The sequence below is a fragment of the Antedon bifida genome, chromosome 4 (genome assembly GCF_963402885.1).
Source record: "Antedon bifida chromosome 4, ecAntBifi1.1, whole genome shotgun sequence".
In the NCBI taxonomy this organism is placed as follows: Eukaryota; Metazoa; Echinodermata; class Crinoidea; order Comatulida; family Antedonidae; genus Antedon; species Antedon bifida.
The window spans coordinates 3,490,948-3,518,275 of NC_136229.1; the positions used below are offsets into that span (position 1 = coordinate 3,490,948).

A 27,328-nucleotide genomic window follows, 5' to 3' on the forward strand; every position below is an offset into this window, starting at 1 on the left:
ATAATGCCATAGTAACAGGTGTGATAGAATGAACCAACCTGTACCTCTTGTAACCCCAAAGGCATGTCAAAAAAATAACCAAAACAATACACTAATTTGAAGTACGGTACAAACTTCCTAGGCTTGTAGTGGTACTATACTGTATGTGTCGGAGAAGTAAAAATAAATCTATCCTGAATAAATTAACAAATCCAATGCAAAGAATAAAAAAAAATAATTTATGTAATGTTTACATTTTACAAGATGTATTGTACTTACCACTGCTCAAATCAAAGTATCAGTAAACTATAGTCCAAATTGATTTTTCAAGACCTTACTACTAACTATAATTCTCATCAAAAGTCAATAATGATAAATCTAAGAAAATTTTTCTTCAATAATTATAAATTAGTAATTATAATTAGAGGTTTTTTTCAATTAAATATAAATATTTTGTATTGGCAATACTGTAATTAATACAGTAGATGGATGGCCTAAAAAGTAAGTTAAAAGTTAATCAACATTTAAAAAAAAACTCATCTGTAATTAGAGTAGTGTAATTAAGGATACTGTTGTAAACTCAAATAGTTTATTTTACAGCAGGCTAAATGGCACTAGCTTTGAAATTAAAATTAAGTAATGCCAGTAAATGAACAATTAGAGAATCATTCATAAGAGTACAGTAGACAACAATTAATCTACTGCAGGTTGTTTTCATATTCAATACTTAAGCTCTGTCTACACTATTAAACTTTATGTGACAAAAAAATGTGATGTGCCCATAAAAGAACATGATGATGTCATATCACTACCATATTTGGGCACATCACTACCATATTTGGACACATCACACTTTACTGCCAGTAAATGAATAATTAGAGAATCAGTCAAACGAGTACAGTATACAGTACCTGTAGACAACAATTAATCTACTGCATGTTGTTTTCATCACAGGCGGATGATTCACTCTCTTGTCCTTGATGTTCATTATATTTTTTTTTAAACTACAGGTTTAATCTTGGTGTTTAGTCTAATAACCAACCACTACCGTAAATGGAGAATTTGGGAGAATTTGATTTGCAATAATCTAATGTAGGAATTATGACCTCTATATGCATTGAAGTATTGTTGGTCATCACATGGACCTAGAAACTGACCAAAGCGCTGTCAATAAATCGAATTAGGAATCATGTCATGATTTCTTCACATGCGCACAATGAATTAACATAAACGTAACTAGCTTCTAGGACGTCCCGTCGCATATCAAGAGCTCCACTATTTTCTAGTAAACAGTTTATTTACCATACTTATGATGTACTGTAGAGGTTTAGAGTATGCTGGAAATATAATATAGACCCAGCACAGCAATGCAAGATTGTACATTACAAATAACTATTATAGAGGATCGTTGCATAGTTACAGTATTATTGACCAGTGTTTTAATAGCTATCTTTCAGCTAACGACTTTTTCTATACAAAAAAATATCAATTGCACAATAAAAAAAAACTGCTTTCGATTTAATTTTAATGAAAGCGTTTTAACCGTATGCTTGGAAGGTTTTAATACATACATCCTTGTTTTGTTTACAATTTTAATACTAATCCATATTTAAATCCAAAGAACAACAGTACACTTAAGTCTGTTAATAATAATGATACAAATTTTCCCATGGTTATTGTAGTGTTCTCCCAAAGCAGGTTTGCCAGCACAATTTACAAAATAAATTTGGCTCCGGACAAGAATTTAAAATGATCGGTACAAGAAAATATTACAGTACATAATAAACATTTGCCTAGTAGTGGTACAGGTAGGCTGAGACATTAACATAAACAGTAGTCTACTGTACAGTACTGTATGAGTGCCGCTTTAACCTGGATATCATCACTAGATACACTACGAGCATTCGGAATCTATTTTTTCAATTTGGATTGATAAATATATTTGACTTAATATTTGCACTGATGAAGGGCTAGTGTTGCCCGAAAGCTCTGCTAACTTTTCTGGCTGTTTTACTTTATCGTTTTGATTTAGCTTTTCGTTTTTTTTTTGTATCTCCATTGAGATCCAGAATTTTTTCAGTATTTTGCCTTTAGATTGACTTAATATTTAAACTACAGATTTAATTAGTGCTGTTATACTGTATTACATCGCCTTGGATTCTTCACTTACTGTCCAGAATTGTTTGTTTTGTTTTTTATTTCAAAATAAATCTAAATTTTGTAATTAGTGATTTTATTTTATAACAGTAGTGTACGCACATTTTTTTATATAATATAAGTACATTTTTTCATGTTGATATAAAGTTTAGATTTTTTCAATATTTCGCAAAAAGCTTGTCTGCAAAATATAACCTGGAGAACTAGGTAATGTCAAGCAATACTAAATATTTAAACTACAATAAATTTATATGTAGTAATGTAATATAACATTATTATTTAAATATTGACAAATTCACGAGATTCTTATAGTCAGGATTTCTTACTGGATTCTGATTGGTCACTTACAAAATCATGTCAGACACTAAACAAAAATAAACAGAATAAATTCAGTTTCCTGAAATAAATTTGAATTAATTTACGCTGTCAAAATCCCTCTACTACTAATTCAAAAGCTTACAATATTTAAAAGCAAGTGTATAAATTTAGATTTTAAGTTTGTATTCTTTCCTGATTCTATGCTACTGTAGGCTCATCCTTTAAAATTTTCAAATTAATTGTGATGTGTCCAAATATGGTAGTGATATGGCCAAATATGGTAGTGATATGACATCATCATGTCCATATATGGGCACATCACATTTTTTCGTCACATAAAGTTTGATGGTGTCGTTCAGTCTACCCAATATACAGTACAGTATTATTGTAGTATTGTGACATATTAAACAAATTTTCCTATGACAAGACATGTTGGTATTACAGATTACTTGTTGGTTTGGACATAATTCAGATTTTGGTTTTTATAGCAAACCACAAAAAGCTCTTCTAAACCACAGAAGCCTAATTTTTAACTTGCACATCCTATGAATTTCACTTGAAATTTTTACAAGTAGGAAATTTAATTTTTTTACTGATAAGTGGTGTAACTTGAAACATTGCAAATCACGTCCCATAAAAAATAGTTACTAAAATATTAATTTGTAACTTTTATGGGAAAAAAAAAATAACATTCAATATGGCTTCAATATTTTCCTGCTGATTCAAAGAGAGAGCAATTTTCAGTAAACATGCAATGTACCGCAAAAAAAGTGATTATTAATATTATGTGACACAAAATGTTTGCCATAATGTTCTCTGTTAACACTTCACAACTGACAACTTACATTACAATGAGTAAGAACAAATTCTACAAATGTTTTGAATATTCTGGCAACTTTTTTGTATGTCACTAGACTAAAGGTTAAATTTAGGATGATTTCACAGACTTTAATTTGACCTTAAAGTTAAGTATGGTTGGTAGAAATATTCTTCAATAAAAATTAAATTGTCGAAAATGAGTTTTATAATCAAACATGAGCTAATTTTTGAATTGACAAACATTTTATTTTTACAGTACTAGTAAACATTGGTTGAACTTCCTTTTCTATCACACTGAAGAACTGTATGTACTGTAATGTACATTCTGAATGACTAATTATTCAAAACGCAAGTATTCTTAAATTACGAGTTCAGAATCAGATTTCTTACCATGAAGAATGGTATAATTAATGTTACAAAACTGAAATGTATAATGAATTGTAAAAGCTTAATTACATCGTTTACAGAAAAAAATAAAATCTACTTTTTTGTAGACAAGCAACTGCCTAACTCTAATTATATACCTATATACTTTATACAGTAATAGTTCCATCAGCCTTTCATTTCACCATTTTAAGGCTCTGGGCTCCTCCTATAATCCTGGATCCGCCACTGTTTTATGCCCTAATTTACCTACTGTATAGTACCCCTAGAAAATCAACCTACAGTACTGTAGATAAACGGTAACCTACAGTTACAAACTGAAACCATACTGTACGGGCAATTTTTGTTGACCATCGAAAACGAATGGATCACATTGATAGCAATGCATACAAACTTTGAGTTAAGATACTACTGTAAATGTGTGTACACAAAAGGTCAAGACAATCCAATGTCTAAATGCTGTTTTTTTCCCCTACGTAGCAAGACAACATTCAGGTCAAAGGTTACAAGAAAACATTGATATGTACAGTAGTTCTGTCGGGTAAATGATAATTATGTGCATTTAGTTGTCTATATTCTTACTAACTGTAAATACTGTAATATCCTTGAATTTGAAAAGGCCAACGAAAGGAGGTGTGGGGGCGGGAATAGGGGAGAGTACAGTACTGTAAATTTGTTATTCATAACCATGCTTACAAATACAATATAAGCGATACAAAATATTGATTTATAAAGTACACTATTATATAGTATAGTAGCATTGTTCTTAATGTAACAACATTAGTAACCAACGTTCTTACATAATAGAGGTAATTGTTGTTTAACAATCAATAAATGTAATGGACTCTTTTGTATACAGTACAGTTATACAGTCAGTACTGTACACTACAGAGAAATGACAATGAAAATATATTACTTTAACAGTAATTTAGTCTAATTCCTACAATTCATGCATGTACTGTTATAATATAATAGACTATTAAAGTAGTACAGAGGAAATCAAAACTGTATTGCGTATTTATTCTATAATTAATTATCTGCAGTATGAAGCTAGTTTTGTTTTTTAACTTATCTGGTGGAGATACTACTGTACCACTATAGAGTATGAAGCAAATATTAGTACTGTAGCCATCATACACCTTGTACACAACCCACTATTTAATTATTTGTATTCATGTACTGTACAACATTGTTTGAATGTATAAACTCTTCAACAATAACAACTACAGTAGTTGAGCTCAATCTAACTAAAGCAAGTTGGTTAATTACACTATGAAGTATGACGCTATCAACAACATTACCATGTATACTGTATAGTGTACAGTAGGTAGATAGAATTAAATATAAATTTGTTGCACACATAAATTCTACCAATGCTCTCTACAGTACCAACCTGTACAATGGCGATAAACGTTATTTATTTCCTGTGATACAGTTCTGTAGTCCAGGAGAAAAATAAAATTCCACACAGCCTTGTCAGAGAAAACACTATCTTAGCTACCAGAGTGTCACTATCCTACTGCAAAGTGAGTCGATGGGCCTTGAGTACGACTGCTCAGCTCAAAATAGAAGCCAGTTTCCTCATGAATGTTTAAAATCCTGTTTCTTAAAAATGTGGAAATTGGCTCAATTATTAAGAATGCAAAGCAGACATCACTCGGCTATACAACGACCGCCGCGACTTGAATTCTCTAAGATGATTTGGAAGTATGCTGGAAAGTTAGCATCACAACTAATTAATGAACTAAAGAATTTCAATTAAAAGTTGATTACAGTAATTAAAAAGGTTATAACATCAATCACCAATTTCAATACATTGTAGATGGTTAGTAATGACCTATGACCTTGAGTGTTTACTAAAATCAAAGCAAGATTCCTAAGTAATACTGTATTATTATCAAGAGGGTGTAGATATACGTAACTAAATTTAAAAAAAGAACGAGAAAGAAAGAAACTGACTGTACTATCAGGTAGGCCTACTGTCCAAATCTCCTAAAAAGGCTGTAAGTAGTTCACTTCACATGTTTTTTTTTAGTGCTGTCAAAAATGTGGCTTTAGAGTTATAAAATTGTTGGATTTTATAATTGCAGTAACTTTAAACAATATAGAAATTAAAAACCTGGAATTCTTTAATGGACTTTGACAGACATTAGATCTGTAAAATACTTTCCCAAGTCAATAAATTTCACATAAAGTAAAAACTATAATAATAGAACAAAAACATATTGTTGTCGTTAAAAGTTAAAAGCACTTTCACTCATCCATTGTTGTATACATGCTCACAATGACAACCAACCCTCTACCCTCATTGACTTCTGATGATGAGAGTCAAACAAAGAAAATTAAACAATAAAACTTCTTACCCTTTATGCTCCTTATGTCCGTTATTTAATGATCCACCACAGACCACTCCTTATTATTAGTAGGCTAACTGTACATTATTCACAGATGTCATGGACTACAATGATTTAAATAACAAGGTGCATTTGAGGAATAAACTCCTCCTGGTTTAACAAAAGACACATACAATGTTCACACACAAAGTTTTTAAAAGACTCCCTATCCTTCTTTAAAAGTGTTGTTCTGAACAAATTGTAAACTAAATATGTTCAAATGGTTTATAAAAAAACACATGCATATTGTTGACCTTAACAAAGAACGATGTCCACATTAACGACTTCCTACAGTATCATCATATATTCCAATAAATATTCTGCTGCTTCAAACAAATTACTGTATATCTTCATAATTTTTAAACTGTAAAAATCGAAATGTCCTGTTGTACACATGGTTAAAAAAAGATATGCCTCAGTTGAAAATAACAAAGGATAGTGCCTGGATAAGTATCTTCGTCTTACCACCAGCGATAAAATGCATTTTGGTGGTAGATTCAATCAAATTTTAATACTTCCTGGCTTCCCAGCGAACTAGCTTAGAATTAGTTTCTTGTTTGTTACAACAGCGATCTTCAACTTCAGCTGGTTCAATTACAACCAAAATCGGACAAAAGATGTCCACTTTAGATATGAGATAATCAGAACAAAGGAATAGGCCAAAGAGTACAAGACAAATTCTATGTTTCAAACAGTAAAATATGACCATAAACAAGGCTTTTACATTGAGTAATGAACACATAAGAATGGGAGGAGCTTAGTGTTGATAGGAAGTACCTGTATGAAGGCTTTTAACCTCTTGGTATAGATATTCAAATAACTTCCTCCTAAAAATCCAGGGCCATGAACTTAAACCTACATTGTATTCAACTTTTTTTAATAGGTTTTTTTTTTTGGAAAATAAATCCTGGGTTGAACACAGTATACTGTCTGGTTCCCTACTCAAAGAATTAAAAAAATTAAAGTTTAATACTTTCATGAACTAAAATAATATTCATATTGAAAATGACTAGATTTGTATGCTTAGAATTTTTAACATGTTGTCTATTAGTAAAAGATTAAAATAAATGTGAAATGATGAAATGATAAAATGAAAAAAAAATGTTTATTTTTTGAAATAAAAACAGTTGATGTGTACATTTAATATTACAAGGAAGTACTGTACCATACAGAAAATAAAACTAATCCACAGTACAGATGGTTTACATAGTATACTGTAGATCTTACTGGATATTCTTCCTGAATTACCATAGTATTACCGTATCCTCTGGCATAGTCCCACCTCGCTGGAACACGAAATTGGGCAAACTTTGGCGGGTGGGACTACTGTATACCTGAGGAAACCTTGGTTCAGAAAAAATGATTGGTATGGTAAGTATTTCTTGTAAAAACTCATCTGAATTGGCCAAAGAGACCTAAAAAGTCAGTACTGGGTCTATCCTGAGGATACAGCATGTCTATTTGTGTAGCTGACAAAAGTCAAAGTGTCAGTAGTGTGGTGTAAATTTAAAATCAGACTTAATGATATTAAATTAGTAATCAAAGGATACTTAAAAATGTATTTAAATGATAAATATAGCATTCATTACTGCACTCGGAGCTCAAAATGTTTGCAATTTCTTCAGATTGGATGTTCACAATATGATTACCGTGGTATAATGTACAATCTCGATATTGATAATATTATTTCAGAAGAGAATGTTAGTTAGTTTAATCAAATGGAGCCAATAATACGAATCATCACCTAATTACAGAAACGGCTGCACGCAACTCTCGCAGCATCGTTCAATTTGTTGGGCAAAATGGCGCCAGTGCGTAAAATGTTCTCATTTCATAAATGGTAAATGCAATGATAGACATGTTAACCGTTAATCAGGATATTTTTGTCACGTTATTTAAATTTTAAAATGTCAATAGTAATACTTTATTTGCTAATATTAATTATGGCTTCAAATTCACATATCACTGTAGCCATGAAAAGCGCTTGAAACAAAACAAAACAAAGCAACTTAATTAATATAATTCATTAATGATATACTGTAGTATCATGGTGATCAATATATACCTCAATATATATATATAAATCCAAAGGCAAATTACTGAAAAAATGACAATGCTGTGGGTATCCATGGCTGGATCTCAATGGGGATACAAAAAAACCGAAAAGCTAAATCAAAACAATAAAGTAAAACAGCCAGAAAGCAGAGCTTTCAATATATATTTTCTCGCAATTTCCAAAAAAGAAAATAAACGAGAATGAGAAGCAATGTCTGATGTTGAATCTCTGGTTACTTTTTGCATCAAAGCAACTGAAATTGAACACGTACATTCTTATGTGGTTACCATTCATAAGAAAACTGCTCCAGGGAAGTCTGTATTCAAGCAGTACTGTATAAATTGCCATTCTTTACAATGTTGACTTAATTGTATAATCATTGAACCAATAAATGTATAGGTCCATGGTATAATAATATAACAGTAGTCAACTGTGCTATTAACTAGACTCTCTGATAAATAGCAATTAAGCTATATAACCTCATAGTCAGTTGTAACTATATCAACTGGGCTCTCTGATAAATACAGTACCAACTAAGCTATACTGTACAGTATAACTTGTATTATCATAATAGTCAACTGTACTATATAAACTGGGCTTTCTGATAAATAGCAATTAAGCTATATAACCTCATAGTCAATTGTAACTATATCAACTGGGCTCTCTGAAAAATACAGTACCAACTAAGCTATACTGTACAGTATAACTTGTATTTATCTTAATAGTCAACTGTACTATATAAATAGCAACTAAGCTATACATACAGTATTACCTGTATTCATCATCATAGACAACTGTATAAAACTGGACTTCCTGATAAATAGCATAAAGCTATTTACCCAGTAATCATCTTTACATTAGTGTCAACTCTGCTATGAACTGAACTCTCGAATATTAATAATAGGAATTAACCCTCATCATTTATGCCAACTCTGCTATTTTAACTAGACTAACCATTTTTCATGTTCTATTCAACTCTTTTCCATTCTATACCGTGCTTACCTTGCCTTGATCATTGGAATTAGATGCCATATTCACTGTGTAATGTCTTCAAATAATGCTTTACTTCAAGTTCAATTCACACTTCTATAAATCCTCAACATGATAGGATAATCCTTTAATAATCTCCTCAAATCCCTTTCCTCTTTTCTTCTCACCTTATTTCCGCTTTAATAGTTCATATTTAACCTAATGATAATAAATAAGAATTAATCAAAGATCAGAAGATGATTAAAATTCATTTATTTTGTCTTCTACGAACACATTATAGTTATATTATACAAAGTATAGAACAGTTGTGAACACCATACAAATTGCGGTAGCCTGAAAGTGAAAAATGTTTTTTTTTATTTCACCTTATATTTATAGAGGTTGACTCTAAATAGCGTACAGTATATCAAGGGGCTCTCATGATGAGTTAAAAATGTCTGTGTGTGACAGTGGCTGTGTGTATATTAGTACACCCCCTACTCTTCTCGAAAGATGTACTAGGTTCTTTAAAGTGCACATGAGCCAGATGTGTACACTGGACCTTATCCGAGAAGACTTGTTCTACCACCAGAATCATGGAGCGAGTGAGGCTCGAACCATTGCCGATGTATGGCAAGGTACTACGGTTCTACTGTCTTAACCGCCTGGCCAGTCACTCGCTCTTTCTCTAGAAAATTAGGCTTTTTCAAACAGAAGTTCAATTTATAATTAACCTTCATGACAGCTAAATGACAAACTAATCAAATTAGGAAGTGTGCGGTTTTAATCATTTTAAGTAAAAATGCTTTGGAGACATGTTTAATATTATCACACAATTTTAAATTAAAAATAGTGACCTAAATAAGAAACGAATTTATTGCCTCGAAAAAAAAAATTAATGTGACTAAAATAGGTACAGTATAACCTGTGTATTTATTGTGCAGTATTGAATAGCACACTTTGAATACTGATGTTTACTGATATAGTTTCTCAACTATTTAAACTACTTTTCGAGGTATATCTCGCTCTTCGAGGAGAAAGGGCTATTGTCGGTTTATCCAGGTAAGCTAGGCACGAAATAGACTTTCGAATGGTCCAACTCAAATAGTGTATTTTGAATTTGGGCATCTGCAAATAGTTAAATGAATAATGCTCAAATAGTATAATTTTAATAGTGTATTTCAAATAGTGCAGCTCATATAGTATAGTGTGTATCTCAAATAGGACATACTGCACTGCATCCCAAAAAAATGTTCTAAAGCTCTGTCTGAACTATCAAATCTTATGTGACCAAAAAAAATGTGATGAGCCCATACATGAAGATGTCACATCACTACCATATTTGGCCATATCACCACCATATTTGGGTACATCCCACTTTTTTTGTCAAACTAGTTTGCTACTGTAGGAGTGTAGACAGAGCTTAATAGTGAAGCCCAAATGATGTTTCAAATGTTATGATTTGTATCAATTAGTGCATCAGAATACTGTTTTAGAAAAGTAGATTTTGTAATTTTGTATGTAATTTTTATCAGTTCTTTGTTATCGGACCTAAGTGGAAATAAGTTTTTAACTTTTCTTGCCATTCCTTGTAATCACAAGGCCTGTTTAACTTTGTAATTATTTCTATGTTGTAATACTTTTTAACCTTGATTATCAGAATAAAATTCAAATTAAAAAACAATGTTGTAATAGTGAAACTCAACGTATCAAATATTGTATCAATTAAAGTACACAGTAATAGTGTAGTTGAAATATATAATGAATTGTGTCATGAACTGTGTGCAAGTTTCAAACAAGTACCTTGGCATACAGTAATATTCTCACTACAGGTCTTGTGTTTTATTACTCAAATTACTGTAGGCATGGACAAAAATCATTACACCCACTGATCATAACTGGGCCCTCTGTGAGACCAGACTTTAAATGAAGAGGTCGGCCAGTATAAATAAATAATTCAACAAACAATTGGTTTATTTTTATCCAAAAAAAACCATTTATTTATTATTGATATGACGTTGCACTACAAACAAGTTTAAATAATTGGTTTCTTTGAAATACACAAAATGAAATTTGCAGGAAAATAATAATTAATATATTTGCAATTACAAAGAAATAAGTAACAAGGTCAAACCATAAAAAGAATAGCATCATGCACCTGATTATTGACTTGAGTGGGCACTTGAATAGTGAGTCACACTCTTTATGTATGTATATGCCAGTGGCTGAACTTACAATTTAAAAAATTAGTATACTTTGAATTGATCAATGTTCACTTTTTAATTATACGGTTGACTAAAAATGAACCCTTTTATAAAAAAAGTTTTTTATTAAAGTTTTATTGGCTCAGCCAATAAAACTTTAATAAAAAACTTTTTTTATAAAAGGGTTCATTTTTAGTCAACCGTATAATTAAAAAGTGAACATTGATCAATACTGTATAAACCTGGACTAAAACTAAGACCTAGCCCAGTTTTTGTTCCATAAGTTTAATCATCTAAATGCAATAGAAATACGAATTTAATGTTTAGTTCAATGTCTTTGTATTCCCTTTCTTAAGCTAGAGGCTAGCCTCTGCTTCTTGGCAGCGCCAGTGCCAGTGGCGGCCTGCCAGAGGCTGGCCTTGTGCCCACCACTACTATACTCTCCGCTTCGACCTTTTTTTTTATGATAAATTCAACCAGCACAAAATAGCTTAAAAATCAACGTTTAATATACTTCGACTCGACAATCGGTATAACAATATTACATTAAAAATTGTTAAATCAATAATATCTGACATTTTTAATCATATTTATTAGACGAATTAAACATAAACAAACATTTAAAGTTCAGACTTACCGGTTTTGGCGATAAAACGCCATTATTTACTTGATTGCCTGTGAAGTGTGTAGAAATTTCTCTTTAACCGAATGGTTTACAAACGGTCGTTCTGATTGGTGTACTACCCATCTTAAAATTCTCTCCCACGTTATATAGAGAGGGCGCTTATGAATTGTACTATAATTTCAAACATACGTACATTTTTGTATGTCGAGTACTGTATATTACCTACAAATATACTTTTATTTTTCGCGCCGCTCCTTTAGGTAGTTATATTCAAAAGAACGGAATCATTTAAAAAATAGTTAACCTGTGGTAGCTTTGTTTACAATATTACAAAAAACATTACAGCATACAGTATTAAAAATGGGTACAGTATTTGGAAACTCGGACTGGGCATGCTCAAACCCCAAAGCACGTCTGGGAGAAGAGAGTCTATGAGATGTACCCCGGAATATATGCACAGTGTACTATAATAGTTTAGGATTATATTTTTGTTCTATACATCAGTAGGAGCCTCTGGACTTTGTTCTGAAATATAAAAGTTGATTGTTTGATTTATTTAATTGATAAGCTAAATCAAATACAGAATGAAAAACTTAATTCATTCCTCAAAAAAGTATATTTAATACCCGATAGACCCTGCTTTATAATTAAATATACATCCAGCATTTCATACTATATCAATGTCTAAACTAAAGCTCTGTCTACGCTATAAAAAAAAGTGATGTGGACACGATATTACGTCATATCAATACCATTATTATTTGGACATATCTTGTGCATCACTACCATATTTGGGCACATCACATTTTTTTGTCAAACTAGTTTGATAATGTGAACAGAGCTTTACGTTAAACTAAATGTTTAAAAAAATTGTTTGAATAAAAATATCATTTCTCAAAGACAATTGTGGCGCCTCATATTTATATCGATACAGTTGACTGATCTTATTATTGATCGTGCGCATGTGCGGATGGATTATGTTTGTTTACACTTTGCTCAGTCATGCATGCAAGATAAAGAGGAAGTAACGTAGTAAAGTGATCACACATCTCGTTCGTGGTTACAGTGTGACAACTGAAACGCTTCTTGCCTGTTTAAAAGCCATATTGTAGTTGTACACGCTTTCATCAGGAATTAAGTATTAAAATATTGTAGGACTGGTTTTGGCTGTTACCAGCTGATTCCTGCACAAACGTGGAGTTATCACGGCTGGTGAAAATACTACTGTGTCATCATCATCATGTATTTGCAAACAAGATCTCTATGGTGGGCGATGGGCTCAGCTTTGAGGAGGAGCCCCAGCATGACTCAGCACATTATAAATTGTAATTTTTCTGATGGCATACGAAATGGATTCAAAGATATGGTTGGGAAAACACCTCTTATTCGACTTCCAAAAATAAGTCAAGAAACTGGCTGTGATATTTTGGTGAAAGCAGAATTTGCGAATGGTGGTGGTTCAGTAAAAGACAGAGCAGCTCTTTACCTTGTGAAGATGGCAATGGAGGAAGGACGCTTAAAAGAAGGGGGAACCGTTGTTGAAGGTACAGCTGGAAACACCGGAATAGGTTTAGCCCACGTTTGCAATGCTATTGGAATGAAGTGCGTCATTTTTATGCCAAATACTCAGTCTCAAGAAAAAATAGATTTGTTGCGGACTCTCGGTGCGACAGTATACCCAGTGCCCGCTGTACCGTTCACGGATCCGAACAATTACAACCATCAAGCAAAGCGATTTGCTGAAACCCTTGAAAATGCATACTGGACAAATCAATTTGACAACACTGCCAACAGACAGGCACACATTGAAATGACAGGTCCCGAGATTTGGGATCAAACCGGAGGAAAACTTGATGCAGTTGTCTTTGCCACCGGAACCGGAGGAACGCTAGCTGGTGTTGGCACGTTCATGAAAGAAAAAAGATCGGACATAAAAGTTGTACTAGCAGATCCTGAGGGCAGTGTTTTGTACAACTACATCAAACATGGGAAGTTTGAACGGAAAGGGAACGGTTCAATTACTGAAGGAATTGGCCAAGGCAGAGTTACAGATAATTTAAAGGGTGCTCCAATCGACGACGCGGTGCATGTCACAGATAAGGAAGCTGTTGAAATGACATTTCGCCTCTTGCACGAACATGGCTTTTTTGTCGGAGCATCTTCAGGGTTGAATGTAGCAGCAGCAGTTCAAGTTGCTAAAAATCTTGGTCCAAATCATACCGTTGTCACTTGTCTTTGTGACACGGGTCAGCGCTATTATGCTCGTTTGTTTAACAAAGAATGGTTGGAAAGTAAAGGGCTTTTAGACTCCGTTCCCAAACAGTATTGGGAGCATCTGCATTAAGATGTAAAAGAGGACGAACATTGCTTCTAGGAGATGTCAACATTATTACACTGCAGCAGCTTAATATTGTAGATATATCTGCAACAAGTTTGGTATAGCAACAAGGAACAGGTTGGAGAGATACTGTATGCATGAAATTCAAATAATGAAATATTGTAGTAACTGTTTTTGCTGTAATAATCGTCAAACTACTGCAAGTCTGTTATAAAGTAATATACACTTTTTCTTCTAGCTAATTCAAATATTATTGTTATTTTTGCTGATCAAAAGTTGTTTTGGCTACTGCAAAAAATGTAGAATGTAGTATATTTTTACTTTTTAGAAAACTACTGTATAAAAACGAAAACTTTTATATGAAAACATTTCGAATATGGTAGTTTATTTTAAATGATTTTTAATAGCTAATATATACAGAACCAAAAAATGGTTTATATAATACAAAGTACTATATATTAAAACAGTATTCTAAAGATCAAACAATGGTATATAATTTACAAATTAAATTAAAAATATATTTTTAAGCACTGGATTCACCGTCCAATACACAGTCCAGTTATTCAAGATATATTATAGTAATCAATTTTAATTTTTTTTTAAATAAAAAAGAAATAAATATAATGGTGCCTTGGGAATTACATATATTGATTTGTTTATTTATTGCAAAAGTATTTATATTTGAAGATGTATTGCAAGGAAGATTTGATATTTAAAAAGATAAAGACGGACTGCCAATATATAATTATAAAACCACCTTGTAGGAGGACAAGTTAACCAAACCAGTGAGCATCATAGAATATCTTACTGTAGTGTAAAGATGCAACAACTCAACAAAATTGATAGAATAATACTAGTCCCATTTACAATAGACAAATTAAAAGACTATTACCGTATATCCTCTTGTATAATCCCACCCCCTAGAACACAAAATTGGGGTGGGACTATATCTGGGGAAACCATGGTGCAAGAATAAAATTATTGGTGAGCATTTCTTGTAAAAATTCATCTGAACATCCAGACCAAAAGTCAATGCTGGGACTAAGCCCGGGGATATGCCTGTTCGTGAAAATCAGACATAAAGTAGGGGGTGGGATTAGACCCGAAGTGGGATTATATCCGAGGATATATGATATTAGCCTACTTTAGAAGTTACAAACAGAAAATTCACTATCTCTGTCATGTCATCGTCCTTTATTTCATAATCTATTTGTTTATTTAAGTGCTAACTTTGGGTCCGTTAGTAAGCTATGCATGCTGTTTATCGTAGATTGTATCTTCTGGCCCAATTGGTTGTATCGCTTCTGTAGAAAGCCCTCAAGTTCTTGTTCTTGTTTTTCTCTGAAAATATAATTACAGTACTGCATATAAATGGAAATTAAAACATTGTTTGAACACAAATATATTGATAATAATCATTTTAAACTCTACAGACACTGGAAAAGCTGATATGTCATGACAAAATATTGTCTGAATTCTTTAAAATGGAAATTAAATTTATTGCAGATTGTCATTTAACCAAAGGATTTCCAATTTTAGAAAGAGAGGGAGAGAGAGGGATGGGGACTGTCCTTTGTTAATAGGTTTATTTGGAGACATTTTTTTTAAAGTAGATAACATAATAGTACTTAATAGTAAGCTTCACCGAATTCAGTGCTTTAAAAATAGGTTAAACATCTTTTATTTATTTATTTTTTTAAATTTATTTTATTTAATCGAAACCAACATTTATTTTTTTTAATTTATTTTATTTAATCGAAACCAACAGCGATAATTACCGCCACTAACAGGTTTGATACAAACAAAGCCAGGACTGTGATTGGTCCTAACATTGATCAAGGGCTTCTCTCGTCCAGTGCCTACCTTCACCAGAGGAAAGGCAGATACTAGATGTAGGGGCTGCCATAAGAGTCAGCAATGCTGATTTCAAATGCCTAACAGCTCCATATACAGCACCCGATATTCCCAGATGGTCTCCCATCCAAGCTCTAACCAGGCCCAAATTTACAGGTTACAATAAGTTACTAATAAAACTAGGATAGCAGGAATACTCAACACATCAAAGGAATGTTTAAACAACCATAGTAGTAGTAGTACCGTATCTATGAATTAGTGTTCATGCTAACATGATAACAATGATATCGGTTGACCCCATGAAGGACTTGTTTACTATTACAAAGATTAAAATACTCATGTCATTCAATTTTTTGAATAAGATAAGTACCTTTACCTTTTGAATTAATTTATCAGTGTCACAAACGTTAACACCTTAATTCAATTCCCATATGCATCTATGTACTGCTTCTTAAGTTTTTTAAAATTTTTAAATAATTAAATAAATTCAACTTATTTCCCACAATTAAATGAATATTCCACAATTCAACTCAATTCTAACAATTCAACTCATTTCCCACAGTTCAACTAAATTCTCACCATTCAACTAAATTTCCACAATTCCACTCATTTCCCACAGTTCAACTAAATTCTCACAATTCAACTAAATTCCCACAATTCAACTTATTTCCCACGGTTCAACTAATTTCCCACAATTCAACTTATTTCCCATAATTCAACTTAATTCTCACAATTCAACTCATTTCCCACAGTTCAACTAAATTCTCACAATTCAACTAAATTCTCACAATTCAACTAAATTCTCACAATTCAACTAAATTCCCACAATTCAACTTATTTCCCACGGTTCAACTAATTTCCCACAATTCAACTTATTTCCCATAATTCAACTTAATTCTCACAATTCAACTCATTTCCCACAGTTCAACTAAATTCTCACCATTCAACTAAATTCCCACAATTCAACTCATTTCCCACAATTCAACTCATTTCCCACAATTCCTTACCTAGGTACAGGGCCTGTACTGGACACTGGATTATTGTGTGATGGCAACTTAGTTCCGTAAGGAAACTCATCAGTTTCTTTATCATCGGGTGTTAGAGGGCGGTCTATGAGTGTAAATTCTGCTCTCACCATATCGGGTGTAAGCAGTAGAAGATTTTCTACTTCATTTTCATGCTCTTCATCCTCGTCACTTTAAAAATAAACAAACAAAAAACTTATCGAACATACAAATTTTACCTGAAAATTGAAAGAAATCTATACTTTGAATAAATGACATATATTAAAAAAATAAATTTAACTTACCAATTTTCTGTTAAAATATTTTCTTTGTCTTCTTCTGGTAATCCATCCAGCAATGGAGGAACAGATACTGGGAGTAATTCTGAACTGAAAGGATCCGTCCTAAAATCACCATGGAGACGATAATCAAAATACTAAAACATTATTGAATATTATTTATCAAAAGAGATATTATAGGACATAGTGTAGAACCCTATTAGGGGGACACCATTGGTACTCAATAAAGTCTAAAGCTCTGTCTACACTATTAAACTTTATGTGACAAAAAAAAAATTCTTGTTGATGTGGCCATATATGGAAGCGATGATGTCATATCACTACCATATTTAAGCCTGTCACTACCATATTTGGGCACATCACACTGTTTTTGTCAAACTAGTTTGATAGGGTAGACAGAGATTTAGTGTCCTTTTAATAGGGGTGCCCCCTGAATGGGGGTTGGCAGTAGTGTTAAAACATATATTTCATCTCACTTGTTTCACAATAAAGTGTCCCAGGGTGTCCCATGAATAGAAGAAATGTGCCCAAATAGGGTAGTGATATGACCAAATATGGCAGTGATATGACATCATTATATCCATATATGGGTACATCACATTTTTTGTCACATAAAGTTTGAGAGAGGAGAGAAACAACAAGTATTTATACACATGTATGTACATTTGCAACAACAGTGCCAATGCCAAAGAAAGAAAGAAATACCAGTTGATTCAGTAATAAACTACATTTCACAAATATTTGATTTGACAAACTTACCACCTAGGCACCCAGACATTGGTTAGTGTTGGAGTGTTGGCTAGTGACACAAGTCCTTGAGATGGGAATTTTTTCCACTGCATCACATTCTTAATGACATCCTGAGAAGGAAACAATTGACATATTTCTGTTAATGAACTTAATCTAATTAAAGATCGTAATCTGCTTAATTAATACTTCCCACTGTACGCTGAATGTACTGTATGTGACATGAACGTGACATTTGTTACGATGACAAAAGAGGGTATTTAGCTCTTTTGAATGTTACCTCTACCAATAGCTTGCGAACTTTGCACAAAATTAATGTACCGCGATAATAAAAAGCTTTAAAATTAAAGGTACAAATTACAATCTTTAAAAAAAAATACATGTGACATGAACGTGACATTTGTTACCTTTACCAATAGTTTAAAAACATTGCACAAAATTAATGTACTGCGATAATAAAAAGTTTTAAAATTAAATGTACACATTACATATAAATCTTTAACAAAAATTTGAACACACTTCCTACTAATGATGAATATGTTCCTATTTTATGTTTTCCTATTTAAATGGAGCCACCTTAAAGGCTTATTACTTTTAACAGCACACTTACATAGTCTTGTTTAAAATAAACTCCTTACCTCTCTATCAAGGAATATTTTTGTTGTGTTTCCATGTTTACTATTCTTGTTGCTATGGTTATATTGTGGTAAAGGGCAAAGGTTAAAGTCTGGGTCAACTTCCGAATAAGGTAACGGTGGCAGGAATGTCTGTAGTCCGGGACAAGGGTTCTAAAAATAAAAAAGAAATTTATTAAAATAAAACATATGCAGTGTGAAGCCTCCAACATACTGTATTAAAGAGATCAGACCATGGAGGTATCTTTTTTGTACCTCCATGATCGGACTAACAATACTTTTTTATAAAAAAAGCTTTTATTTATTTATTTTAGTAGCCTAGGAGGTCTACTAACAAAATTAATTTTTAGTAGCCTAGGAGGTCTACTAACAAAATTAATTTTTAGTAGCCTAGGAGGTCTACTAACAAAATTAATTTTTAGTAGCCTAGGAGGTCTATTAAAGAACCCTAGAAACTTACAAATATATGCAATGGTGGGTACTCTGTGGGTGTAAATAGTGCACCTGGTGGTACTAACTGTAGAGTGGTTTTTTCCGGTCCTGGTGTAGTAACCAGATGGTCTTCTTGGCTATTCTCCATTCGTTCATCTGTCCAGGCTGTCTGAGGTAATGGCATATTTATTACTTCATCCTAATGGAATTGAAACAAAATACTGAATACTGAAGCATTTATATAATGAATTGGTATATGATAGAAAGTATAAGACGAGTTAATTCATCATCAGAAAATGGTCAAGCCAGCATCCATAACTATCAAGGGGGAGTTCATATTTCCAGAACTAGGCCAGTTACAGTAGGCCTATTTACAATAACTTGCCCAGGTCAGTGATATGACATCATCATGTCCATATATGGGCACATCACATTTTTTTGTCACATAAAGTTTGATAGTGTAGACTTCAGATTAGTTCTAGATGGTATGAGTTTGGTATATGATAGAAAGTATAAGACGAGTTAATTCATCATTAGAAAATGGTCAAGCCAGCATGATAAATTAATGAGTTTAATATAATTAAATTCAAATAATTGTTATTACATCAGCTCCGTTTCTTAGTGGTCTTGCTAACTTTGGTGGAACATAACCCTGAGATGCCTGGTGAACACTATGTGGTTGGTAGCCCATTGATTTATAATGCTTTGGTACCTGAAAGAAAATAAACTTTTTTTACATACGCATACAAGAGCAAGCAATTTCTCAATAACAGGATGGATAAACTACTACACTATCAAACTAGTTTGACAACAAAATTATGTGCCCAAATATGGTAGTGATATGGCCAAATATGGTAGTAATATGACATGTTCATATATGGGCACATCACATTTTTGTTGTCATATAAAGTTTGATAGTGTAGACAGAGCTTAAGTGTATCCTTTCCATTTGATTTTTTACATATAATTAATTAATATTAGTTCTCCTGAACGGGAAAATGATAATTATTGGCAAAAACGAACGGTACTAAATTAAAACTTACAGATAAGTCTGAGAAAGATATTTCTTTTTTGACCACCACGTCTGACCTCCTAGTCGGCACCAAACCTAATGCGTCTGATGCCATGTCATCCTTATAATCTGGAGAGGTATACGATGGAAACGCCCACGATTTGACTCTATCCGTACTTATATTCAAAGAAGGAACATCCTTTAGGATTTCCTCATCCAATCTTTCTCCATATGTAACTACAAGAAAATCAATTTGTGAAAAGTACTGAAATTAAAGGTCTAGTAAACAGCAGTGCTATAGCCATGAGAATAAAGTGGTGTGGTTGTCGCAACGAGTGGAACAAACCCTTGTGCGCGCCATTGGATTGTCAAAGGCTTCGGTCAAAAATTGGTCAGGTTGAAACCTTGCCAACTAAGGCCCTGAATAACACAACAATCAAATTTAGCACTTCCAAAAATGAAAACTGTACCCTCGCCTTATGGCCTTAGATAGTGGTGCTATTTTAGGCTGGTCTGAGCGGGATTTAAACTATGACCGCACTCCACTTTAGCCTCATAGCTTGATGATGTTAATGACATTCATTGAATAAAGTAATTTAGGAGAAGACATTTGATGAAATATCCTTAGTTTTATGGAATAAATTGATTTTGAATGACTGATTGATTGAAGAATGAATATAAGTATTGACTCTTCCATTTATTTTAAGGGGTGTCAATATCTCCTATAAACTGTATCTACATAAACTTAGAAAATGTTGCCATTATGGTACCTGAAAGGGGCCTTCCGGCCCTGCCAGATTTATATTCATCAATCAGTTTTCTGATGATTGGTAACCTTTTGTTTACTCGATTTCTGACAATAACTTTTCTAGCTGCTTGCTGAAACCTGTTAATTGCTTCATGTCGTAACCACCACATGTCATTTTTATATGTATCGAATGATGGCTCATGCGATGGAATCGATGTAGCTAATCTGTACGTTCGTCTTGAAGAATAGCCAGTTTCCTCTCTACTGAATTCCACATGTGGTATAGGGTCTCCCCTTTTAAACTAAAAAAAAAGAAGAAAAATAATAAGTAATCTTAATAAACTATTGTTTACTATAGAATGGAGTTATTTCTCCATGATAATAGTGATGAAATACTGTTAAAATATAATAGTTAATTATATCTCAATCGAAATTGTAATTGTAAATAAAAATACTGTTACTTACAATAGTTAATAAAAAGGCTATTATAATTATGAGCACTGTTTCAATAATTTGACAGTACTATTTATATATAATTTACACAGTGCTACATAACACATTTGATTTACATACACAATATTATCAAAAAAACCTGTTTCGTATCAAGACTAGTTAGCCTCCACTGATTATAAGGCCGTTTGTTGTATGAGAGAATGTATCTGGTGGGTGAAGATCTGTGATAATACCGTATATGACTCTGTGGTCTAACGATATGATACTTGCCATGTAAGCGAGAGGTCGCAGGTTCGAATCCTGCCAGACATTTTTTCATACAACTTAAAAAAATTAAATACTTTTGAGCTATGCTCCATGCTATGTTCAATTATGAGATCATGTTGCGAATATTAGCACTGTTTCAATAATTTGACAGTATTATTTATATATTATGTATTTATTTTCCACCATGATTGATGGATTTTTGGGTCTGATTGGTTGACTGGACCTACATGATAATCTTGTAAAGCCTCTGCTCTACTATCAAGGATTTCTTGCCGTTCTTCTATCGACATAGTTTTCCTACCAAGACAAACTTGCCTGTAAAGAAAGACAACACTTAGGATTGAGTTATTGAAAAGAGAGAGAGGAAAGGAGCGGACGAGTAAGTATAAATAGACTACTATAACAAACAATCAGGTAAAATAAAATACCATTCACACTGATCCTGGTGCGATCATTTGGGAAAATGTTTCCAGGTGTCAGAAAAAACAGACAGGAGTTTAAAAAATTTACAAAATCCAAAAGTCCAAATCCAATTGTTAAATGAAAACAGTCTGTGCTATATGAACATAATGAACTAGTCCTATCAACAATTGTCACTACTGTATTTAAGAACATAGATATGACTACTCACCATCTAAGCTGATTCCGTCTTTCGGCGTCAATATCCTCTTTAAGCTCTTTCTCAAAAAGCGCCTCCTAGAGAAGTAATAATTATAAAGATATGCCAACACATTTTTTTGTATAATTTTAGAACAACTTTAGTCTCATGTTTAGTTGAGTAACGGTTATGAGCGCTCTCTGGCTAACCTAGGGCGGGCTACACAACTTCAGAGGACAAAAGCATGAGAAGCCCTAATGCAACTATCCAGTGTTGGAGGGCCTTTAGGAGTGCTAAACCATGGGGCCTTGCCCCTTGTATTACTCCACTAATCATGCTTAGATCAGTTCAGAATAGTTTTGGTGCAAAGAAATGAAATATAGATTACCTTCATTTGTCTGGTTGAACTTTGACCTTGCTTTTTGGATAAAACAGCTGAAACAGAAATTAACAAACTGCTTAAAGATGTCAAAAACATGAAAAAATAAAGATTAATAAAACCAGATTTTGAATAGGCAATTTTACAGTTTTAATAAAGTTATTCACTTCTGTAGAAAAAAAATCATCAAAAATAATTATTTCACTTATAAAAAGACAAAAGAAATGGTTAATTTCAACCAAAAACCATTGTCTTCCAGACAATTTAGGTATATTTTGCTTTAAATTACATTTTTTTGGTGGAAAATGTTGTTTTTTTGGATCAAGTTTTTGATCATAGTGAATAATTATTATATGATATTAAAATGGCATATTCAACAAAAAAAATTTAAAAAATTATTTTTTAGGGGGACAATATATCTTTAAATGATATTAATACATAAAAGTCATTCATTAACTTGACCAAAAAGAACCAGATCCTTGCGGGATTAAATAATTTAATTCAAACCTTCTCGAAGATCTTTAACTCTTAATTTGCCAGCTTGTTGAAGCAGTACACTATTTACAGCATGCTGTGAGTTCAAGTTTGGCGGAAATCGTATCCCGTCTATTTCGACTTCCTTCTTGGTTGCTTTGATTTTGGCTGTTGAAACTTGGGGGCGCTTCTTTATTTTTGCTAGCTTCTTTTTCCTTGCTAATCCGATAGGAGTTATTGAACGTGGGTCAAGATTAGAGGTTGAATCAAATAGGTCATTGGTTTTAAGATTTAACTCAGTCCTGATGAAAAAAAAACAATTATTACTCTCTATAAGAAAAATGTTATCACATACAATAATGATATCATTATATCATCAATATTATTATAACCTTCAAGATGTATTGTCCCTCAAAATCATTAAAAATAAAGATTTATAAAATCATACTTTTAATAGCCCATTGTTATTCACTAGAAAAAAAATAACATTATTTAAAAAATAATTATTTCACTTAAAAAAATTCAAAAGAAATAGTTTAATTTTAACCAAAAAACATTGTCAGACACACAATTTAAGTAATTTTTGCTTTAAATTATATTTTTTAAGGTAAATCATTTTTTTTTCTATCCAGTTTTTGGTCAAAGTAAATAACTGTTTGTGACATTAAAATGGCATATTCAACACACAATTTAAAAAATAAACATGTCTTTAATTTATATAGAATATCACAATTTCTCAGATAAAAAAGAAAACACTTACTGAGCTAATCCTGGGGCAGAATTACCAGAAACAGCACAAACCAATGGCTTGGATTCGAATTGCGATATGAACACCTGGAATTTCAGATGTGCTGTGGTGTAATCCGTCGGTGTGAATGTTATGGATATCCTGCACTCTCCATTGGCTGGTACAACACCTTTAATCGGTTCCACGTAAAAGGAAGGATGAGGTTGGATATATGTGATCAAGAATTCAAAGTCGATTGGTACATGACACCGTAGAGGAAACGATTGAGTTTTACTACAAGAAAAAAATGATTTATCCACAAGGTTTGCTAATTTTTGAAATCTACAATATTTAAAGATGTATTGCCAAAAACATGAAAAATAAAGATTAATAAAACCAGATTTTTTTTTTGCAGTTTTGTTATAGTTATTTACTTCTGTAGAAAAAAAAATCAACAAAAATAATTATTTCACGTATAAAAAGACAAAAGAAACCAAAAACCATTGTCTGACAGACAATTAAGGTAATTTTTGCTTTAAATTACTATTTTTCGGGAAAATGATTTTTTTTTTTTATCCAGTTTTTGGTCAAAGTGAATAACTATTATGTGACACTAAATGGCATATTCAACAAAAAATTGTAACAAATTAGTTTTTTAGGGGACAATATATCTTTAATTAATTTAATAAATTAAATCAAAATAAATGCTATATGTACCTCTGTGATATCGGAGTTGGTGGAAACCGTACAATCTGAGGAAAGTCTGACGTGTTCATAACCGGATATGCATGAATGGCCACAATTAAGTTGCTATCCCCTTTACAATGTATTCTTATGCAGTCATAGAAATAGCGCCATTCATCCGGCCTGAACTCAATTGTGCAATCCATGGTAAGTCCAGGCACAAGTCTGTCACCTTTCGTGTACCAAATTTTAAAGTATTTTGTGGTTGGTGGGATTATATGCATCTTGACAACTTCAGTAGATACATTTCCTAGTGTCTGAATAGGGTAACAAGAGCAAAGGTTATTACATTGATAAACTAGTGACTCCACTGGAATGATGAATACATGCCAACCTTTGGGGTGAAAGAGTTTAAATTCTCAACATGACTATACATACAAAAATACCTATCATAGCAAATAAGTGTTGAAAATAAACTAATTAAATATTCATAAAAGAAATATATATAAAAATTAAGATCAAGTTTTGTTTTTTTTTAAACAGTTTAAGTTTAAGTCACTCAACATTGGCTTTCATGCTCATTTCTTTATTGCAGTTTTCAGGAGGGCCAGATTTATAGTATAAATATACTTACCAGTGTAAGTTTGTGCAGCTTCCCAGGTGCAAAGCCAGCAAAATGAATGGAAGCTGGTCGTGCTTGGATTAGTTCATTCTGAGATATCTTGTGGAAAATTTCTAAAATAAAATGTAAACATAAAATATTCAAGAAAAATAAATACATAAAAAAATGATTTAAGCTATTTATGTAAGAATAGTAGCATAAAGCATTTTTCAACTCTAAGTCCACTCAGTTGTAAATGAGTCCTGTACTTACATGTAGTTAAAAAGGATAAGGCATGGAAAGGAACTGGCCACCATATACTATAATGCCAAGACTTTCGTACAATAAGTGCAATGAATACCGGATTTACATAACATAGACAGGCCAACTTACTTGTGTCCAGTAGGTGATTAGGAACTGGACTTGGAGTGTGCGGTGCTACCAATGTATCTGGTATTGCATATGCTGAAGAACGTAATCCATTCTGAGACGAGATGTCTATCTGGGATAATGGCCTTGCCACCGCCATGGTGCTGCTACTGTATAGAAAATAAGATGAGTTTACAGTAACAAAATACAAACATTTAGTAGTTAGTTAGTCTAGGGTAGTACTATTAGGCCTACAATAGTATAGACTAGGCTAGTCGTAGTATAGTAAGCATTGTAGTATAGCCTAGTTAGTATAGGATAGGGCCTGTACTGTATAATAATAGGCCTTAGCTAGGCCCAACAAGGAATGAAAGTTAGCTTTTTTCATGAATGGATGGTATTTCTATAAGATAAGTAGGCCTAGGCCTAGGCCTATAATTAATGTAATGTATTAAACCTTAAGTACGTTAACCAAATTGGTATGAGCAAGTCAACTTCAGTTAGTAGGCCTATGGGGCAAAACGACTCCAGTCCCGCCTCGACAACCACAACCCCAACTTCAGCACAATAATTAATAAAGTAGGCCTAGCTAGAGGCTAGCCTCTAGACTAGGCCTAGGCCTAGCTAGTACTAGTAGTGTGATCGCTGTTGTGTTGGCCTAGCCTAGTATTTACCTGCAATAGACACAATTATACTATTTTGTTTTTTCACACTAACTTATATTATTTAACATAATAATTCAATAAATATGCCATTATAAATTAATCATAATACCGTGAAAACTCTCAGAATATTTAGTTTATTGCTGTCAAATCGCTACCAAAATATTTACAAACTGTAGGCAGCCATCTTGTCCGTAACTATGCAGCCTGATAACTCATTTTGGAGGAGATCGGAGCGGAGTCAAAATAGTTTGAACATCAAGCTCTGACCTTCTTATTTTTCATTTAAAATCGGTTAGAATTTTTTATATAAATATAATGAACGTAATATGTCGTAATTTCATTATTTTAACGACCTTTTTGTAATTTATCCATGGAGGTATGATTTATCGTAGCAACTTTGATGCTAACTTTTCGCGCGCGTATGAACCTTTATAAATGTTAAAATTATGTACTGTAGCTATTAACCAATCAGATGTCTTTAGTAGTCTCTCGATCTGATCCGATTTCCCCAACAAACAGTACAGGTGGTGAGTGGTATCCGATCCTCCTCTCTCCCCTTGCACGTGGCGCATGGCGGTATTGATTTTCCTCTTTGTTAGCCGATTTCGTAATGCGCCTTAGGCAAGAAAAGCTGTTGCGCAAATACATAAAAAAAAAGACTAAATTAAGTCCAGTGCGAATGAGGCTTTAGACTTTTTCTTTTTTGTTGCGTGTGTAAATCGCTATAAACCATTGGTAGGTATTATAATATCAGAAGTAATCCTATACTATAATCACTGTATTAAAGATGTATTGTTCCCCAAAAACATGAAAAATGAATAGTAATACAAAAAAAGGACTATGAATAGACCATTTCGCACTTTTAATAAAGTCAATCACTTTCGTAGAAACCCCCACAAAATATGTTTTCACATATAAAGACAAACACATTTTTTTCAGGTAAATATTTTTTTTCTCGATCCAATGTTTGGTCAAAGTGAATAACTATTATGTGACATTAAAATGGCATATTCAACAAAAACAAAAACATTAAAAAAAATATTTTTTTCAAGGGGACAATAACAAAATAATATGTTTAAAAGATAATGGCCGCTGTAAATCAAAATATTATTACATCAAATCATAATTTGTATTACGT

General features: G+C 32.6%; 3 protein-coding genes across 8 annotated transcripts in view; 1 reads left to right on the top strand and 2 right to left on the bottom strand.

Moving 5' to 3' along the window:
* The window catches only part of LOC144840743 (rho GTPase-activating protein 23-like), a 73,015-nt gene extending 61,064 nt beyond the window's left edge, over nucleotides 1–11,951 (bottom strand). For all 4 annotated transcript variants that reach the window (XM_078696731.1, XM_078696734.1, XM_078696733.1 and 1 more), the window contains exons 1-2: nucleotides 11,917–11,951; nucleotides 9,109–9,294 (exon numbers count right to left, since the gene is read on the bottom strand). In XM_078696731.1, coding sequence (XP_078552857.1) covers nucleotides 9,109–9,138 — 30 coding nt within the window. In that variant the 5' untranslated portion in view covers nucleotides 9,139–9,294; nucleotides 11,917–11,951. The remainder of the gene's footprint in view (nucleotides 1–9,108; nucleotides 9,295–11,916) is intronic.
* Nucleotides 11,952–12,935: 984 nt separating this feature from the next.
* On the top strand, nucleotides 12,936–14,878 carry LOC144839578 (uncharacterized). Its single transcript, XM_078695007.1, has one exon. The coding sequence runs from the start codon at nucleotides 13,145–13,147 to the stop codon at nucleotides 14,246–14,248; it is 1,104 nt and encodes a 367-aa protein (XP_078551133.1). The 5' UTR covers nucleotides 12,936–13,144; the 3' UTR covers nucleotides 14,249–14,878.
* Nucleotides 14,879–14,922: 44 nt separating this feature from the next.
* On the bottom strand, nucleotides 14,923–26,408 carry LOC144839577 (cilia- and flagella-associated protein 221-like). 3 transcript variants are annotated; one of them, XM_078695005.1, is made up of 18 exons: nucleotides 26,300–26,408; nucleotides 25,550–25,692; nucleotides 25,190–25,290; nucleotides 24,589–24,872; nucleotides 23,905–24,165; nucleotides 23,178–23,446; nucleotides 22,680–22,726; nucleotides 22,325–22,389; nucleotides 21,921–22,008; nucleotides 20,996–21,275; nucleotides 20,257–20,462; nucleotides 19,818–19,925; nucleotides 19,242–19,412; nucleotides 18,785–18,934; nucleotides 18,159–18,259; nucleotides 17,406–17,504; nucleotides 17,104–17,292; nucleotides 14,923–15,583 (listed from the first exon to the last, which is right to left on the bottom strand). In XM_078695005.1, the coding sequence occupies exons 2-18, from the start codon at nucleotides 25,683–25,685 to the stop codon at nucleotides 15,457–15,459; spliced, it is 2,682 nt and encodes an 893-aa protein (XP_078551131.1). In that variant the 5' UTR covers nucleotides 25,686–25,692; nucleotides 26,300–26,408; the 3' UTR covers nucleotides 14,923–15,456. The 3 variants fall into 3 exon arrangements, with proteins under 3 accessions (XP_078551131.1, XP_078551130.1, XP_078551132.1); XM_078695004.1 differs by having other exon boundaries at nucleotides 25,550–25,689; nucleotides 26,300–26,382; XM_078695006.1 differs by having other exon boundaries at nucleotides 25,550–25,695; nucleotides 26,300–26,363.
* Nucleotides 26,409–27,328: the final 920 nt, after the last annotated feature.